This window comes from Heliconius melpomene, chromosome 10 (genome assembly GCF_056956725.1).
Source record: "Heliconius melpomene rosina isolate 202511_hmr_F chromosome 10, ASM5695672v1, whole genome shotgun sequence".
NCBI lineage: Eukaryota > Metazoa > Arthropoda > Insecta > Lepidoptera > Nymphalidae > Heliconius > Heliconius melpomene.
In genome coordinates, this window is record NC_140398.1 from 7,850,824 (window position 1) to 7,869,706 (window position 18,883).

At 33.6% G+C, this 18,883-nt stretch overlaps 1 protein-coding gene across 3 annotated transcripts in view; it reads right to left on the minus strand.

The window, feature by feature from the left end:
* The window catches only part of Nrg (Neuroglian), a 35,607-nt gene that overhangs the window by 10,509 nt on the left and 6,215 nt on the right, over nucleotides 1-18,883 (minus strand). For all 3 annotated transcript variants that reach the window (XR_014878347.1, XR_014878348.1, XM_085191791.1), the window contains 3 exons: nucleotides 10,850-11,467; nucleotides 9,085-9,275; nucleotides 4,536-4,811 (listed from right to left, as the gene is read on the minus strand). Coding sequence is in view for 1 of the 3 variants with exons in the window: in XM_085191791.1 (XP_085047917.1) it covers nucleotides 4,536-4,811; nucleotides 9,085-9,275; nucleotides 10,850-11,467 (1,085 nt within the window). In the remaining 2 variants the exon portion in view is untranslated. The remainder of the gene's footprint in view (nucleotides 1-4,535; nucleotides 4,812-9,084; nucleotides 9,276-10,849; nucleotides 11,468-18,883) is intronic.

The window sequence follows — 18,883 nt, forward strand, 5'->3', positions numbered from 1 at the left end:
AGTTTTATTATCCACGATTTTTATGCGGTTACATAGTAAAAAAATATTTTCTATGATAATATTTAATTTCTATCTATTATTAAACAATAAAATAATTTATTACTTAAGACGTAAATATCATTTTTAGCGTCACGCTCTTTCACGCATAAATCCGAATAGATATAAGATCATAGCGGTAAAATACTTCGTCTTTATTACTACTGTTTTGTTCAATATTAACAATAATATAGCGAGACCGAGTGTGCGGTTATTTCCCAAAGCAGAGAAACGAAAATAAATTAATAATTATTATTATAGCGAGTAGGAATTGAACCTACGACCGTCGGGTTTAATGTGAAACTCCCTCCTAGAAAATATAATTCTAGATACGCTAATGATAAGCACTAAACGACCGAAGTCGAACCTTATTCTCACTAGTGCTATTTATCAAAATTATAGATTGCAATCGCGAGACACGCTTATAACAATTAGCAGTACAAATTAAAACTAAGGACAAATCAATTGGAACTTTTAATGTCTTTTCTACAATCTATACTGTAAAAGACAAATTTTAATGATTATTAGAATTTTAGTCTAAAGTTTTGCAAAAATACCTGTCCTATAATACAAATAAGAGTTCGATTCGTGTAGAGTTTGTTTGCTTTTTTATTTGTTATTAATATTTTGCAGAATATTTAATTTAAAATACAAATAAAATGTGCCTATTTTAGGAAAATCTAATTATATCCGTGAAAACTCAACATTGTTTAGTAACATAATAACGACAATATCATTAATAAAACAAAGCTGTAGCTTATATATACTTAATTCAAAAAATTTATATACATCATGGAAAGTCCATAATATATAGTTAATGATATAATAACAATTAATTAATGCCACAACGATACCGGTATACATAGCGACAAAGGTACGTATGCTAAGTAAGACATCCGCCACATTCGGTAGATTGAAATGTGGGCGTGGGTACTGTAGTGGAGAACTGCGGATGTCCCTAATGCCATCGTTTAGACTTAAATCTAGGCCTAAATCTAGACCGACTCTGGGGATATGGTGACTAATTGAAATGTCTCAAAGTTTTATGGGCTGGATTACTTGTCAGCGTTGGGCTGCAATAGTTAATCCTACGCCAAGGTAAATTTTCATAAAAAATATAAGAAAGGACAATAAAGTGATATACGACTTATTTTATTTTAAAAAAATGGAAATGATAATAACTATCTTTATAAATATCACACATATATACATAGTTATATTCATAAAGTGCCAAATACTAGTTACTTTGTAATATGACGTCATTTTGTCATGATCACATACTCGCTGGCACGATATAAAACGTGAACTAACAATATTTTTGATGTTTATATTTGATATTAGTCAAGGTGAAAATTTAATGGGACATTAAGGAAAGAGTATATATGACAGCATATTACTATAGCATTTACATAGTTAGTAGAAACATACGACTTTTTAACCTGTTTCAGACCAAATGATATTCAAACTTTTAGGCAATATATTCAAAATATTTGTACCTTTTATAAAAAAAAATTATAAATCTTTAAAATAAAACAATTTACAATATCAGATTCATTCCACTTACTAAACAATTACTTTAAGATTAAACAATCAAAAATTTCATTTCATTTTGACGAGGCATACATTAGCGCGCCTGTTTAGACAATATTGACGTTCATTGGCCAAATTGGTTAATTAAACAAGTATTTCACCGAGGGTCTCTACCCGTGTAGAGGGTTGGTAGGGCACGTGGCGATTGGGGTGAACCGAAATTAGCTTCGAGTGAAACGTTTAGTATGAAACACAATGAGGTGAGGTGAGGTGAGAAATGCATATTGCAGCCTATTTTTGTTTTAGCGGTCGAGCGGTTGTAAGAGCTCTTGTGCCGTAAAGTTGTATTATTATAATTACTGTTTTTAGTAAAAAGTGCAATAGTTTATTTTAAGACTTTAAATAGCAATACTTTTTTATTTATATGAAAAATATAATTATTTTTGTTTTTAATTTAGCATGGCAAATTATTTAAATTTCCTTATGTAAAAAGAGGTAATTAATCTTTTAGATTTCCGTTTATTTCAAGAACCAAACTGCATTTTAAATTGGTTAACGAGAACTACATTTATATACTTGAGCTGAGTTAGACTAAAAGCTATGCAATTAAATAAAACAAAACTTCCAACTGCGTCAGTTATTACAACAAGCCCAAGGAATATTTACGCAAGATACTAAAAATACCCGTTTGCGCAAGAGAATGTTAAATGCTTTTAAGATTTATCTTTAAGCGTCATTATTATAATAAAAAAATAATCGTCTTATATGTTAAGAAATAGGTAGTAATAAAGAAATTTAATCCAATTAAAAACTTCTAAGCATTCCTTAGAGGAAATACGCAAACGCGTAAGGCTTCATTGTGCTAACATATCTCTATCTATATGTAGGTACTAAGTATGTAATATGTATAATGTGAAATACATTCGGGTATCCTACTAAGGTCAAATTCTAGGTAGGACTTAATTGTCAATAAGTACTTCGATCTAAAAAATGTAATCACCTTCACGCTGTATCCCACACACCCTCCATTTCCCCTTTTCCGTTGAATTCTGAGGACATTGCGTGTTGAGTGGCGGAACTCAACGCCGCGCTTTGCCTAGACACCAGAGCAACGAAGCGAGGAACGGAGTGTCTTAACACTAGGTTCCCTGTGTCTACCCTGTTGTGTGCGGGAAACAGCGTGAAATGGAAATATTTTATGTCCTCGAATGGGGATCGAACCCACAACCATCCGCGACCCCTTAAACCAAAGCCTAAACACTACGTTCTCATACAGAAATACACAAGGCATTTAACTGACATTTAGTACAAAATTGATCAATAGCCCTTGAACACCGCACAGAGCCAATCACGCGTAACATCCAACTCTTAAGGGCAAATATATAAAATCTATATCGATACGTAATATAATCGATGATTGAACAAAAGGTGCGAAGGGTGGATGAACTTCGAAAAAAAACCTTCCCTAAAGCATGTAGCCGCACCCGAATTCCGACATTAGGGCCTGGGGGTAGCAGATGATTCATAGGTCGTGATCTCATTCGATTCGGCAGGAAAGCACAGCTGGCTGATTTTTTTTGTATTTTTGCTCAGATGAATGAGATAAGGTACAAGCGATTTAGTTTTGTAACGATTTAGATAAATATCCGTTTTTTTGGGATGAGATTGCTTTTTTTAATATTAATCTTAAACCTTTGGGATTGTCACCTGGAAAGATTTTTCGATCAATTGGTGATAATGGAAGTCCTTATATTTGAAGTAAAGTAGTGTCCTTCCAAGTTAAATTAGTGGGAAAACTTTTATTTTAACGGTAGATCATATTAAAGCGTGGAGCATTTAAAGCAGGGTGGAGAACCGGGTAGCGTTTGGACCATGCATGGATGACGGAATTCAACATCGCGCTTTGACTCCCAGAGTGGAAAAGTGAAAAAGAACACACCTTCAAGCGGGGATCGAACCCACAACCTGACAATGACAAGTACACGTAACATCAATGATACAGGACAAACGGTAATACATTCAAATAACAACTAAATAGAGGATATAACCTTTTGGGAAGCTTTTAAAACAGTTGAATTAGAAGTGACAGTTATTGTATGGTTAGACGCTGTTAGACCAATAAAAACAGACAAATGACCATTTAAAATAACATTAAGGGCAAAGGAAATATTTTTCATCATATTTAATTTGAGTTTGAGTAATAGTTTTTATGTAGAAATCGTTACAAATTTTTGGTGTCGTCTACAAAATTGATGGTTGTTTAAAATAAATTATTAGAACAGACAATTGATGGCTTAAAGTTCAGTTTCTACTCTAGTCGCATGGAAATATCTTTCCAATTTCTTTGTAACGTAAAACATTAAGAGTGGTAGGTTCGTATACAAAATTTATAATTAATATTAATCTCTACATAATTAAAATATATAGTTAATAGTTCCTTAAGAGGTTATTAATGAATACTTTATTAATAAATTAAAATTTATTCCGTTTAGTCGTTACAATTCACATAAATAACTACTCTGATAAACTGTTTTAATAATGAAACTTTGTGTGACTCATAAACCGTTTGTCTCGTCATTTCTATGAATAACCAAATAACATGTGTTACATCTAACTAATAAAATTAGCTCCTTTTATTAATAATGTGAATATACCAAAGTTTTAATTTTTAGAAGCATAAGATTTTTACTTTTTTAATTTCTTAATACTTTTCTTGGTATTTGTATATAAAACAGCAAAGTTTAAAACTTTTTCTCTTTTACTCTTTCTTTTTTCTTTCATGAATTGTTAAAGACTATACAAAAACGACACGCAAACAAAAACAAATTTCAGCGCAATCACATTATTAGTTCATTAGTTCTAAATGTAATATATATTAAAAATAATGTTTTAAGTAGTTTCCAAATGTATTACCAAGTAAATAATAAATTAAAAATAAAATAATATTAAAATAATAAAACAATACTCACATTGAACATTAATAAAGACATCCTTGTAGACATAACCGTTGGAATTGGTCGCGTTGCACCCATAATTTCCCGTATCTTTCTTCACCAATTCCGTTATAACAATGGAGTTCGGTGAAACTTGACGTCGTGGGTTAAACTCCGCTTGCTCTATGGGCTTTCCGTTGTGCACCCACGATATTTGAGGCTCAGGCGTTCCTTCCGCTCTACAATTAATGATTGCTGTTTCTCCTTCCGCCAAGTTTTGGAATTGGGGCTCTTCGATGAAGAACGGTGCAGCTGAAAAAGCATGAAATGTTTAATATAAATAATGCATATATTTGTTTGTTTTTAAAACCAATACATAACTCTAAAACTGAATGATACATTATGAGATTTATAACCGAGGGTTCCGCATACAATTCTTTTAACGATTTCGCAAATACACACAGTAACAGTAACAAGTATAAAAAGCGATATTTATAATCCGCTCGAGGGTGGTTTCTATCGGCGTAACGAATGAGACCATAAAGTAAGGGGCGATGGCAACATAACATACAAACAAATATAGCGATTTTTAGTACAAAAATTCCCAAAAAAAAAACCAGTTTTCTACGCTATTCCATATTGTTCTTGCACGCTTTAAGTTAAATGTTAGCATGGAACTATTGTATCGTGGTCCCCTCGTATAGTGATCGCGTGTTAGACTCGTGCATGCGAAGCCCGAAACAATGCCAGTGACACCTTAATGTTGAAAAGATTTTCTCGTTAATTATTTTCCCCCTTTTTTTAAAAAAGAACGTTTGAGTGAGTAAACATCATAAATCTGGTTTTTCCAACCCGTAAGTGTTTATACGGAGGGATGAAGGCACCCTAAAATACTTGGTGCATTAACTTTTAATCTTATCTATAGCTAGCTTTTTACTGCGGCTTCGAGCCCGTGGTGAAAAGAAAATAATTGTGAGTTGGGTATGACACATGATACATTTTAAGTGCGGGAAGTAATTCTGAGCATTCCTCGTTAAATGGACGAACCAACAAAAAAGTACCAGTGATTCCTGAGATTTTACTCTTCAGCTTTATAATACTAGTAAAGATTTCCATATTATAATCAAATTTCCTCCGGGAGTTTCGTTCAGTATATTAATTTAATATATCAGATAAAGACAAACAGGAAACGGCATCAGCCGGGGTGTCGTAAAATTTGAGTGAAGTATCACCATTCTGGCAGTCCTAACTCAAATTAATAACCAAGAATTGTGATGTCATCGCGTATAACATATTTTTATTAGCACGTCACACTTGTCCTAGAACTTAAGTTTACCAATTTTTCCTACAAATTTATATTTGTATAAATAAAAACTAATCACTATATCGCCCTTGCCTAATGTAACAACATTTTTTGTGGAATATTAATCGGTATAGTTAAACAAAACTCATAAGAAGTCATATATCTTTCTTTCCTTCTGTTTCCAATGACATATATTAAAACATAGTGTGTTGAGTGACCGAATCCGACTGAGATCGACAAGATTTCAATACTCCCTAACTGAGAACCAAACCTACAACCGTCGAAGGCATCCACATCAACTGCGCAACACCATCACTGATATCACCACCATTGTTTATTTATCCCACTAATGCATAACACTTTGTAATCCGTCAGTTGCGTGCACGCTACGGAGTTATTCGCGTGACACAATTACAGCGGCGTGGTGGCGCGTAACTGTACGTACGTACGTACATATATACTGGACAACTGATATAATACTACAAATTATGAGATGTGCTCTCTGGGACCGGGAGTAAGGTATGCACATCGGTCATTGAAGAGAACAGTGCAAGGTTATCTAGTAGACAATAGATTCTTCTCTCGTTGCTAAAGAAACTCCCTCATATTTAAACAGTCTACAGTATTCCATGTATTTGTAGATTTTAAAATGCTGTAAAGGGCATTTAGTACATAATGTTACTATTCGAAAAGCCAAAAACGAAGTAGTCCCTACAAAATCCTTAACGCAATCTATTCATATGTAGCAAAAAGGCCTATTGTTTTAGAACAAAACGTAAAAAAAGTATATTTCGCGCAGGCAACTAAAAAGGGCGGTATGCTTATTAAATCATAAACACACGACCGGAACGCCATAATTCGATCGCACAGTAACGCCGATGTCCTTTGTCCGAAATATTCCGCCCTTAAAAGGTCGTCTGCGTACCCAATTGGACGTATTAGAGGAGGACTTCCGGGCGGCTATTACAACTAAATTACTGGAGGCGTTTATGACATATAGAGCAATCATGTCATGTGACATTGAATTTGTCATCAGGTTTGTAGATATCACTTGGTTATGTATTATTCACTTATCTTAAGAATTGAATTTATTTATACTAGTGCCTTAAGCCTAGAATATCAGTCTACAATAAGTTCAATCAACAGTAAACTTCTCATTGCATTATAATGACGTTCACATCCTAAAAATCAAAGGAACCGCTAAGTGTTCTAAAAAAAAGTATTTCCTTTAAGTCACTACAAGAAAAAATGTCACAAATAATACGCTTTCCCCGCGACGCCGAGCGCACAAACGTAATTACACGAGCAGTCTGCCCTTTCATTTGTAAGGTGAGCGTAATCAGACTATATATTATGATCGTATAAATAGGCGGTCTGGCACGAGCAACGAGCATCACGCCCGACTCGTCGGTGGAACATGAAAGCTGTAGTAGGTACGCTAAATAAATAACCCCGTTACGTTACTATATTCACGAGGACGGAAATTCTAAAGGGGCACTTGTTCAGGGTTGCTTGGTCGCGAGATTTTATTAAAAGTTGAGAATATTTTTCAGCGTTGAAACCCAAGTCAAGATTATCCATGACCGATTTTGTATGGCGTCTGCTCGGCGCTGGTCGTTTAATCTACGTTAGGTTAGCGGTTAGGCAATTTAGACTTAATTACGTACTGTATATGATTAATGAGTTTGGATATAAAAAATATTTTTAGAGTATTAAACTGGGTTCCTAGTTTTTTTTGCTTATTTTTCAACATTCTAAAAATATTTTTTTCTATTGTAACATGTACAATCTTGCAAAATATCAAAATGTATTCTCATTTTCCCGAATATTATAAATAACTATGTGCCTGGGGAATTTATGATAATTAGGCTCAATCTAAGGAACATGTCAATAATAAAATTTTTAAAATAATTTTTAAGGGGACGAGAAATAAACTACGATTTCCATTAAAACATTTTTAATTAATTTTGACAGCGTGAAACTTTGTCTATTTTGACATTTATGTCTGTCTAAAATGTATGTATTTACTAATTCGGAAGATAAAAAATCTTAATTGATAACAATATCAATTTCAAAAATTACATTACTTAAAGTTCAATCAAAGTTCAACAAACCAAAGGTTCCAAGTTTGCGGAAAAGCCATCATCACAGAAGAGAAATTTATATAAGTAAAAGTCGCAAGAAATCTACGATAGGTATATATTATTCCGCCATTACTCACTACACACGTTGAACAATTCAAATTGTTATCCAAGTTGCCCTCAACTGCGAATATGAAGTACGTCTGAGTGTCTTAAGTTCTAACCCTAAAACTTTCCACTTCGTAACTATCGTAAATAGACTTTGGTAGATAAAAGTCTCTATTTTTCTAGCTTTCTGCATACCACAACTAGCAAGGTAGGCAGAAGGACCCATTGGCGAGGCATTTAATTTTCTAGACATTACGCATTGAGTGGCAAAGCTCACCGCCTCGCTTCATCTTGTAAAATGAAATAAATATTATACAGTACTATTTTCAACATTCTAATATCGTTTAAAATAATTGGTTTTTGTGTATAATTGCATTTGTACTATCGACTGGCATGATTTATTTATAACAAACAAAGAACATAATATATTTACAAGCTATAAATACAAATATTTACTTCTATAATAAAAGTTTTACTTTACTTCAAAATATTTATTTTCTACGGTAATCTTCCTCATATCTAAAGGCTTAAAAGCTCCATGTACACAAGTTAAATTGCATGAACGTAAAGTACTTTAGAGCTTTCCGAGGTTTCCATTGTTCAGGACGCATAACTTTTACAGTGCAACTTCGACTATAAGCTTCTAGAATCGAAGTCGAAATTGAATGAAAGATTAATTAAAAAGTGATTTTGCATTTTACATTAAAACCATTACAATGTAATAATATGATATTTAACTGATATATCTAATATGTATATTCAATGTCGCACACAATCAACACGTCTACTATTACCTACGGGACGCGAGTTCAAATCAAAGTCTGTTTACAAAATCACCTGTTTTATTGTCATTACTTATGAAGTGATCAATTTTTAGGGCTCCGTACCTTAAAAGGAAAAAAGTAGAAACCATATGGGATCACATTGTTGTCCGTCTGTCTATGCCATTTATCTTGAAAGTATCAATTCAAATCAAATATACAAGCATTTACTTTTTATTAAATTACGAATTAAGCCAACAAGACTGACCTCAACAACAAATAAAAGACAACCAGACATTCTGACACAAAACACAAAGGAAAACTTAACTCACCTTCAACATTAAGCTTTATAGAGTAAGTTTCAGCTGTACCGACGCCATTGCTGACCTCGCAAGTGTACGTCCCCTGGTCCTCGTAACCTGTGCGCTTTATCACCAGAGTCTTGCCGTAGTTGTCTTGTGTCACTCGCTGCGACGATATTATAGGTTGGCCGTCTTTGAGCCACACTACTTGTGGCAATGGCCTGTTAAAAAGGTTTAAGTTAGGAGGTTTTTTTAGATTTATAATAATTATAAATAGCTGAATTGTAGAAACTTAAAATGTAACTTTAAAGATTAAAAATATATATACAAAATTACAAATCATTAAGTTTTTTTAAAAATAAATTTAAATATTTTTTATATAGTATGAGCGTCATTTTCATTACGTTCAAACAAGCTCATATGAAAAGGATACATTCATCTTAAACCTTTACAAATACAGGAAATAAATACAAAAAAGTAAGTCAAGGAGATACTTAAAATATATATTATAACATAACGAAACTAATTGCAAAAAAAAAAAACAATTATTATTTGCTTTAAAATTAAAAGAGATATCCGTATATATTTCTTCGTTCATTAACCCGAAGTAAATCGTGTTTTTTCTGACTTTAATTCTATTCGAGTATATTCGAGATATGTATAATAAATAGCTTAAAGCTGTATCCTAAGGTAGAGAATCACTTTCTACTCAATTTTTGAAACATTGATTGGCGTAACTCAACACCGCGGTTTGTCTTCTTGCCAGAGCGAGAAAGTAAAAATTTTTAACTTCACGTTAGAATCGAACCCGCAAGCGTCTCGTTTACAATCCTGTGATTATGTCCTTGTGTATATTATTTAAAAAAAAAAACGTAAATAAAAAATTAAAGTAGCGGGCCTCGAACCCGCTCCACTTGCATTTCGTCTATGTAAAAAAGTGAATTATTTATAGAATACAACTACACTACTATCAAAAGCAAAATTCTAGAACATAAATAGATAAACAAATAACCACATTCACATATATAATAATAGTAAACAAATAACAATAGGACGTGGTCCAGATTGTGCTATCCAAGGTTTATTCGCCGCAGGAACCGAAATGATTGTATATATTAAAAACAATTATTGTCCATTTACTAATGACGCACGCAATAGGCGCCAGTCATGATTAATAATTTTAATTATTTTCATTTCCATGCTCTGTTGCACAAATCGCAGTGTTGAATCCCGTCACTCAACAGGCAATGTCTCGAAAAATGGATGGAAAGTGGGGAACGAAGTGTCTCAACCCCACGGTTATCTCTGCCTACCTTCCTCCTTATGCGGGAAAACTATAAAAACAATGCAGTCCACTAATGACGCATTCAATAGGCGCCAGTAGTCAGTAGAGTTGAATCATAGAATTTCATAATTAAAAGATCTGCATTGCAAATATAAAGGACAAGTATCCTAAAAGGCGACCTACTTGGCAAACGCTGTACCCTATAAAGCCAAAAGAATTGTTGGAAAATGTATTATAATGTCATTGTCCCATTTTGTTAAGTAGTTCAAGTATTACGCTACGATGTATGGAGAAGATTAATGGATCCTTTTTAATTATGTTTTTTAACTGAAACCGCGTACTTTTGTATTATATTGTTATATTTCAATAAGAATGAATAAATAAAGAATATTGAGATTTCCATTATGCAGAACAGACAATGTAAATTTACAATGTCATATTGAATTAAAAATCATGCGGGCATCAATCATCGCATTAAAAAAAGAAAAAAATAAAATAAAAGCTACTCACGTTCCGCCATAAATACAGTAGAGCTCGACTTTCTTGCCTCTCCATGCTTTCTCCACCCTCCTTGAGGTGTACTGTTTCGTCGGCGCGTGTTTGTTGGAGGCGGCCGAGGTTCCCGCCTGTTGTACTAACAGATACACCTTATTGCCCAATTTATACTCGTTTCGAAACACGGATTTCGCTGCGCAAGTGTACGCGTAGTCCACACTTGCGTCGAATCGGGTCACGTTGGAGAACCAAAGGTTACCCTCGGGATCTAACGTCATGCGAGAGTTGTTGATCGTTTTGAGCTGCCCTTGCTCGCCTTGTAACATCCAATACACATTTGGACTTGGGTGACCGTCGGGTGGGGAACAGGTCAGCTTGAAGGGCTCACCCTCATGCGCAGTCATCGACACTTGAGAGCCATCGGTCTCCTTGAACGAGTTCAATTCCGCTTTTCTTACGAAAACTGAATTGGACGTAGCCGTTCCCCATTCGTTATAGGCGAAGCATTGGTACTGTCCGAGGTCCTCGTCGCGGGGTTTGCTCACCACGAGGGTACCACGGCCAGGCTGCTGCGAGATTCGATTATCGTAGCTCGTGTATTCGAAGGGCTTGCCGTTCTTGATCCATCTGTACCTGTAGACAAAAATAACCGGTTAAATATGAATATTTAAACATTTCATTCAAAGTTACAATAATTAAGTGTAATTAATATAATTTCATACAATAAGATAAATATCAAAGTAAAAAAAATCTTATACGACGCATTCCTCAGTTTTTGCTACATTGGTAGAAACAATACATTTGCTTATAGTGCATTTGTCTGTTCTTATTCATATTAAAAAAAAAAGGAAAATATGTTATAGATTTCTGAATTTGAAAAATGTTTAGTTTGAATTCGTTACTGAAAAGTTGAGAAAGAACCTGTTTAATGGAAGAAAAGTTACTTTTCAAATTAAATTTCTTAACATAACTACCCATTATAAATATTTTTTCTATCATTATTCTACCTGTTTACAATAAACGTTAAAAATATGAATAATTCACATTTGACCCTAGCGTATAATAATCAAAACTATGAACAAATAAAACACAATTAACGGTGACATAATATTTCCGATGGCCGCCACTCGAGATGGCTGCGCTGAGTCAAGAGGACTGATTCATGAATAATTTATTAGGGACTCGTGGCGCACAGTGCGAGCCTCTCGTGCCACATATAGGCGCTTTGTGTTGCATTGAAAACTTTAAAAGTTCACAGCGTAAGTTTAATAGCGGCTTTGGGGAACAATGGAATATTTGTTTGTTAAACAAATAAATTATTATAGCTGGAGTGTAACCAAATTAATTAGATTTTTCTTGTTTGTTTCATGTATTTTAATTTTACATCTATATATATAAAATCGAAAGGTCACTCACTCATTACGAAATCTCAGAAACTACAAGTGCTAGGAATCACAAATTTTGCATAGGAGTTACTTATAGGATGTAGGTGCTCGCTAAGACGGGAATTTGCAATATTCGATTTCTAAGGGGTGGTTTTTGGGGTCGAAACTTTGTATGAAACTTCGTCACTACAAATGCTAGGAGTCTCAAATTTAGCATAGACGTCACTAGGACGTAGTCATGGAGACAGAAATTAATAATAACATAGTTCACGCGGGTGAAACCGCGAGCGTGCCGCTAGTATATAAATATATGAATATTATTTGTAAAAGTAATGTTAAATGTTCATTCAATTAAAACACATTGCTTCAGTTAAAAAAGAATACAGCGGACATCCAACATTCAAATCAAAAACTGCAAGAAATAAAAGAAGGAAATAATCGTTCATACGTAATATATAAAGAGAACGGACTGTCTCAAAACTAAGTTTCCTCTGCCTACACTGTTATACGTGGAATAAGGCGTGAGGTCAAAAAAAAACGTAATATATAACTGTACTTTTATTCATGACCCCATATTTATTACTGAATCAAAATAGTTCATGGTTTAGTCGCAAAGACCCGTTCAGGATGGAGCATATTAAACATATCAAATCATCATTTAACTAATTCATACCAATTAATTCAGCATATCCTGAGGTGTCATTATAGGATTTTGTAGAGTTGCTTATGCTATGCACATATAAATATGCTTTGAGGTTTCATTGTTTTAACTTTACGCTGTATTCATCGTACAGTAAAGCAGGTAGAGAGAACCTAGTGTTCAGATACTCCGTTTTACATTTTTCAGGAGGCGTTGCGTGTTGAGTGGCAGAACTCAATGCTTTGCTTTGCCTATTTGTTTTAAAAATATAAATTTATATAAATATTTAATTTCCTCGAGTGGGAAGCGAACCCACAACCAGTCGCGTTTACCGTCACACACTTGTACCTGCGCCACGTTTGATCTCTTAGCAAATATTAAGAAACAATTTAAAGTCATAAACATAGGTGTCCATATGTCGTCAATACATAAAAACCTTCTCAAGTGTTTGCCTTGGGACTATGGCGGCATCTATAAACACTGTTGCTATTTAATCCTCCCTTCGAATTCGTATTGTCTTCCACTCAACAAAACTCGTTACGGCGAAGTACGTGCAAATAGTCCTTCTGCAGGGGAACTAACTATGAAGAAGAGATCTCGAGCGAAGGCGCCTTTTCAACATCGGTAGAGGTAACGATTCTTGGGTGAATCTTCCGAATCATGAATTTCTAAGTCACGAGGGGAGTTGGATTGGTGTTTGTTCGGTGAAACAAACTTTCGGCACAACTACCTTTCAAGCAACTGTGGCTTTCTTTATTATACAAAAGATATTATGTTTATAAGGTTTATATAATGACAATTTTAAATCAAACTAAAAAAACAATTTTATAAAACTGAATTTAGTCTGTTATAGGATTAATTATAATTGACAACACAACTGTTGAGTTTCTTGCCGGCTCTTCTCAGCAGAACTGCCTTCCGAACCGGTGGTAGCTTTTTTGTTTATATGTTCAATCGACGATTCAAAAGTGCTTATAATAATAGTGTATTTGAATAAAGAATATTTTGAATTTGAATCATTTAAGCGATATAAAACTTACTTTATTTTCTAACGCAAAATAGTAAATAAGAAAAAAAAATTGTCTACAATATTTCATTTAAAAATTGTCTCGTCTCATCAACCGCTAGAAATAGTAAGACTAAAGATTCCTAATCTATATTGAAAACGTGTTTTATCAATGCAGCCATCGAACAATCGCGACCACATTGTACCTACCAACTCATCAATAACATATTATCTCAATATGAATTTATAAAGCTGTTTAAAAATAAATATTCTTTATTAAAAAATATCAATACTGTTACATTTCAACTGTATAGTATTGTCAACTAGCGCATTTTTAAGTCACAAATTGTTTTAAACAATTTGCTAAAAGGTATTATCCCATTTTGATAATATTTCTATAATAACAGAAATAGTGTCATTAGATGTGTACGTGTATGTAAGCACTACTCATAGAGCTTCACGCTGTATCAGCAGGGTAGGCAGAGGGAACCTGAGACACTCCACTCCCATTAAGATACTTCCGTTCCCATGATTTCACCCAAACCCAAACGGTCATAATGTGCCATATATGTAGCATACACAATAATTAGTTATTTTCATTAGACCACACAACAATTAGTTATTTTCATTAGACCACTGGGACAAATCAAGTATAAGATAAAGCATTGTTTGTAAAACTAAAAAACAAAAATGTTGTCTGTTCTGTTCTACCTGGTCTTGGGTTGAATACAAGAAAAAGCTCCAAAGGAAGTAGGCCAAAACTGATTAAGTGTTTACTACTGCGCCCCGTATTTCGCGAGAGCCTGTTGACATATTTGTTGAGAATTCTGGCGTTACCTTTGTTTTTCCATTTATCTAATATTACGTTCCAGATTACACGTATAGGTACGGTAGGCAAAGATAATTTCTACCATAAAGAAACTTACAAATATACAGCCCAAATGAGGACTAGACCGAGTCATATGCCATCTGAGTCATTACCTGATGTAAGCCATCCATAATACCCACTTAAACTTCACTGTACTCCTCGACCACCACTGGGCTACGAATGCTTAAGGATTCTTCCTACCTTCCGGCGTGTGTTGACAGTTAACATTAATCATACATTTAATATAAAGCTAATAAAATAAATTATTTCGTAGAAGCCCGTTTTGACCTTATAAACACATAGCGTTAACATGAAAAACAGTATTTATATAAAAAATAATCAAATAAACATTTAAAGATATATTCAAATGTATACACGCCTAGCTATTACACAGTAAAATTAGCAATGCTAGTCACATCCAGTACACGCGACGCTATGTTTAATTAACTAATGTATGAATTTACGCGTCCCACTAACCCAAAAGGAAAAAAGGATTGTAAGCTCTGCTGTTCTAATTAATTTTTATAAAATTTTATATATATCTTGATAAAACAATAATATTTAAATAGTTAAAAATAAGAACGTGTTATGAATACAAATATTTAACGACCAGGAAGTCGTGTAAGTAGGTTTTTATTCTGCTTTTCGTCGGTTCAGACTATAGGATAGCAAAACCTTTCATTACTAACCTAAACTTATATGTCAAAAGAATATATTTCAGTTTTCTATGTTTTTTAGCTCCACGCTTTATAGCAATTAATCGCACGGTAGAGCAATATTGGGGTTCGGACCCACAAACATCGCATTTACTGATGGACGGTACCCTCTTGAACCCTCTTACCCAATGGAAATTGAATCCACAAATATCGAGTGTAGATAAACGCCACGAAACTCTCAATAGCACCTATTATATTATACTGCCATGTATTTCGAACAGAAAACGTCTTACGCCCAATGTTAATAATGTATCTCCTATCTCCAGTTAACGTCAATCTTGTATTGTTCGACATGTCTATCCAATCACTAACCTGCATGCCGTCTTCCAGCTCTGTCTATTTCAATCTATGGTTGCAATTTATGGATTAAGATTGATTATTAACATTGGGCGTTAGAAAACATCTATTGTTATCAACTTTACTATCGTCCTTGAGTCAGTTCATCATGTCTATCGTAATAAACGTAACTATAATGCATAGCACAATACTAGAGGTATACAATACTATACAAGCAAAGGTGCAGGATGCGGCCACTTTGGCACCAGCGCGCGGATACCGGGTAGCGATGTAGCGTCGTAAGAGCATTTGTTTCCGTCTGTTCCTATCTTGTGTACCTACAATATATACATAATGTATACATATAAATAAAATATGTGTGTCTCTAATTTCAAATTAACTGTGTTTTTTAAGTGCAAATAGTTATTTACACGATACTAACTCCTTCTCTTCGTCCGAGCTAATGTGTGGAAAAGCTGAATCAATTTAAAACTAAGCAATTCTTTTTAATAAATCGCTCATCGTCATCATTACAACCGCCTTTCAAGGGCATAAGCCTCAAGGATCTCAATGCCGCCAGATCTTCGGTCCACCTTCGGATGGAGTTCCTCCTGCCTAGCAAGAGTCGTCCGGTATATGGCCGCCGTTCGACAACATTTGGGCCCTATCGATTCCTCATTTTTCAGAGACGAGTTGTGCATTGCAGGCCAGTGACTGCCGAGTGTAAAATTAAAACATTTTATAGCAGCGTGTGCTATCTATCTACCATTCAGTAAAATAATACAATATTTAGGATTTTGTATGTAATTTACTAATGAAACATCGTCTGTCTCGTAAACTGGGCCTTGTATGGAATCTAGACGCGCTTTGTTGTTATCAGATCGTAGAAACGAAAATATTTAAATCTAAATCTCTAAATCTACTAAATGGGAATCAAACTAACAACCGTCGCATTTACAGTTAATCGCTGTGCCAAGACGTCCCGATCGGTAACGACCTCGACAGAAAGTTGCAATTGGATAATTTGATCTTCATTTATTTATAAAAGAGCATTCTTACAATTATTATCAAATTACTTACATCCGTTTGCGTCTTATATGTGGTATGCGGCATACAATATAGTTACGTTAGTGATATTATACGTATTATATGAGCAGAATAAGAATAACCACGGCACTGTCCTAGCATTCGAACTAATGTCATCAATACATATATTTAATAAATGTTATACGTACGTGAAATCATATTTATATCAAACTAACTTTTACCTACGACTTCGCCCGGATAGTCAAATGGGAACTAGGAGTCATAGTCAATAGTCATAATACATTTAACTAAGACTTTTGACTATTTGTTCAAACATTTTTTCCGAACGCAAACATAACTGTGGATTTGTCTAGTATTCAATATAACATAGAGCTTGCTTGCTTGCTGTGGTGGATATCGATATTCGCCTAGGTACGGTTTCCAGGAAGTGAATCAATGCGGATAGGAACTATAAGAGGATTGGATTTTGTTTACGTTTCAGCTTTCTCGGTAGCACGAGTGTCTTTTGAGATAGTGAGGTGAACGCCTAAGGAAATAACGCGCTAGTTTTCTTATAGCTACGACGTAAATATTAATTTTATATTTAAATCACAATTAACAAAAAAAATATAGTATTTTTTAGCTGCGGCTTCGTCTGCATGGTCTAATGGATATAACCAGGTTAATGAGACACACGACAAATTCTTAGTACCCAAGTTCCGGGTTGATTCTGCCGATAAAATAATTTTGTTAAAAATACCATCGATTATCGAAATTTCATCGATAACTATCCATATACTAGTATCGTGATGCTCTTCTTTATTAAATTTGAAGTTACTACCATCACGTACAATAGCTATGCTATACAACACACCTATTGGTTTTAAAAAAACAACGCCTCGACGATATCTACCTAGTCTATAAAAAGACGATTGCATTTATTCTAGTTTATTAATATTAATGTAATTCGATTCCCCTCAAGTCAATACATCACGCATTCATAAATTGTATTGACCTTGCACTTGTTTGATTCAATCAGAAAAATATCAAACAAACAGCAGGACACCGACAAAATTACTATGAAACCAGTAGAAATATAACTTAATTATTAAAAAATATAACTAGAAAAAAAAACGTGTATGTTTATAAAATCAAAATCCTTTATTGAACGGCCAACGGCCATTACAAACACTTAAAACCATAGAAAGTTTTCGAAAATTAAAAACCAAACCGTTTGTAGAGCAAATTTTTAAAACACTAAATCTTTATTAAGTTTTAGTTAAAACAAAATTTACTAAATATTAAAATTTTATAGCATAGCAACCTGTAGAAAACATGGCTACGTGCTGAAACTCAAGCCTTACCAACTTATTTAAATCCCCAGGAAGGATGCTCTTAAGTAATATGGCGCTGTGAAAGCTCGGATGCAAACTTTTATGAATATTTTATATTGAAATATTTTTTTTTTGAGTAAAAATTGTTATAATTATATCTTTAGGTATAAAATAAACGAGAATTTCTCTTGTTTCAGAACGATCGTCATTATTTTAGTTGTGTACTGTTACTCTAAATGATTTTTTTTAAATAGTTGTCTAGCAAAAAATTGTTTATGTAATTTTATAATTAAATCTTTTTATTATTAGGTAAATTTACAATTATATATTAGGCTTGAAGATTTTTAGAATTTTGTAACAAAATCTAAACTGAACTTGGAGAATATTTAAGGTAACGGTTTTCCTTGTTTTTCTTTGTAAAATAAACGTTTGCCAACACACTCATTAGAATAAACATGGCGTCATCCATATTATTTTGGATTGCAGATGCACTGAATAATGACGTTCGTTTTATTTATCATATTTTCCTTGCGTTACTTCAGGATTTTCAAAAACATGGGGTTTTAAAGTTATTTTATTTATTTTAAATTGGGAAACAAACAGCTTTTACAATACTTTTTAACACACTACATATATATATTACATTAGCCAATAAAGTTTCCACTTTTACATAAAATATGGAGTGAATATAAAAGAAATTAACTTTTTACATACGTTGTCAATTAACAAATAAAATTGAAGATATATAATAATACCATCATAGAGCAGCACTTGAGGAGTACTTAATTTCCTGCAATA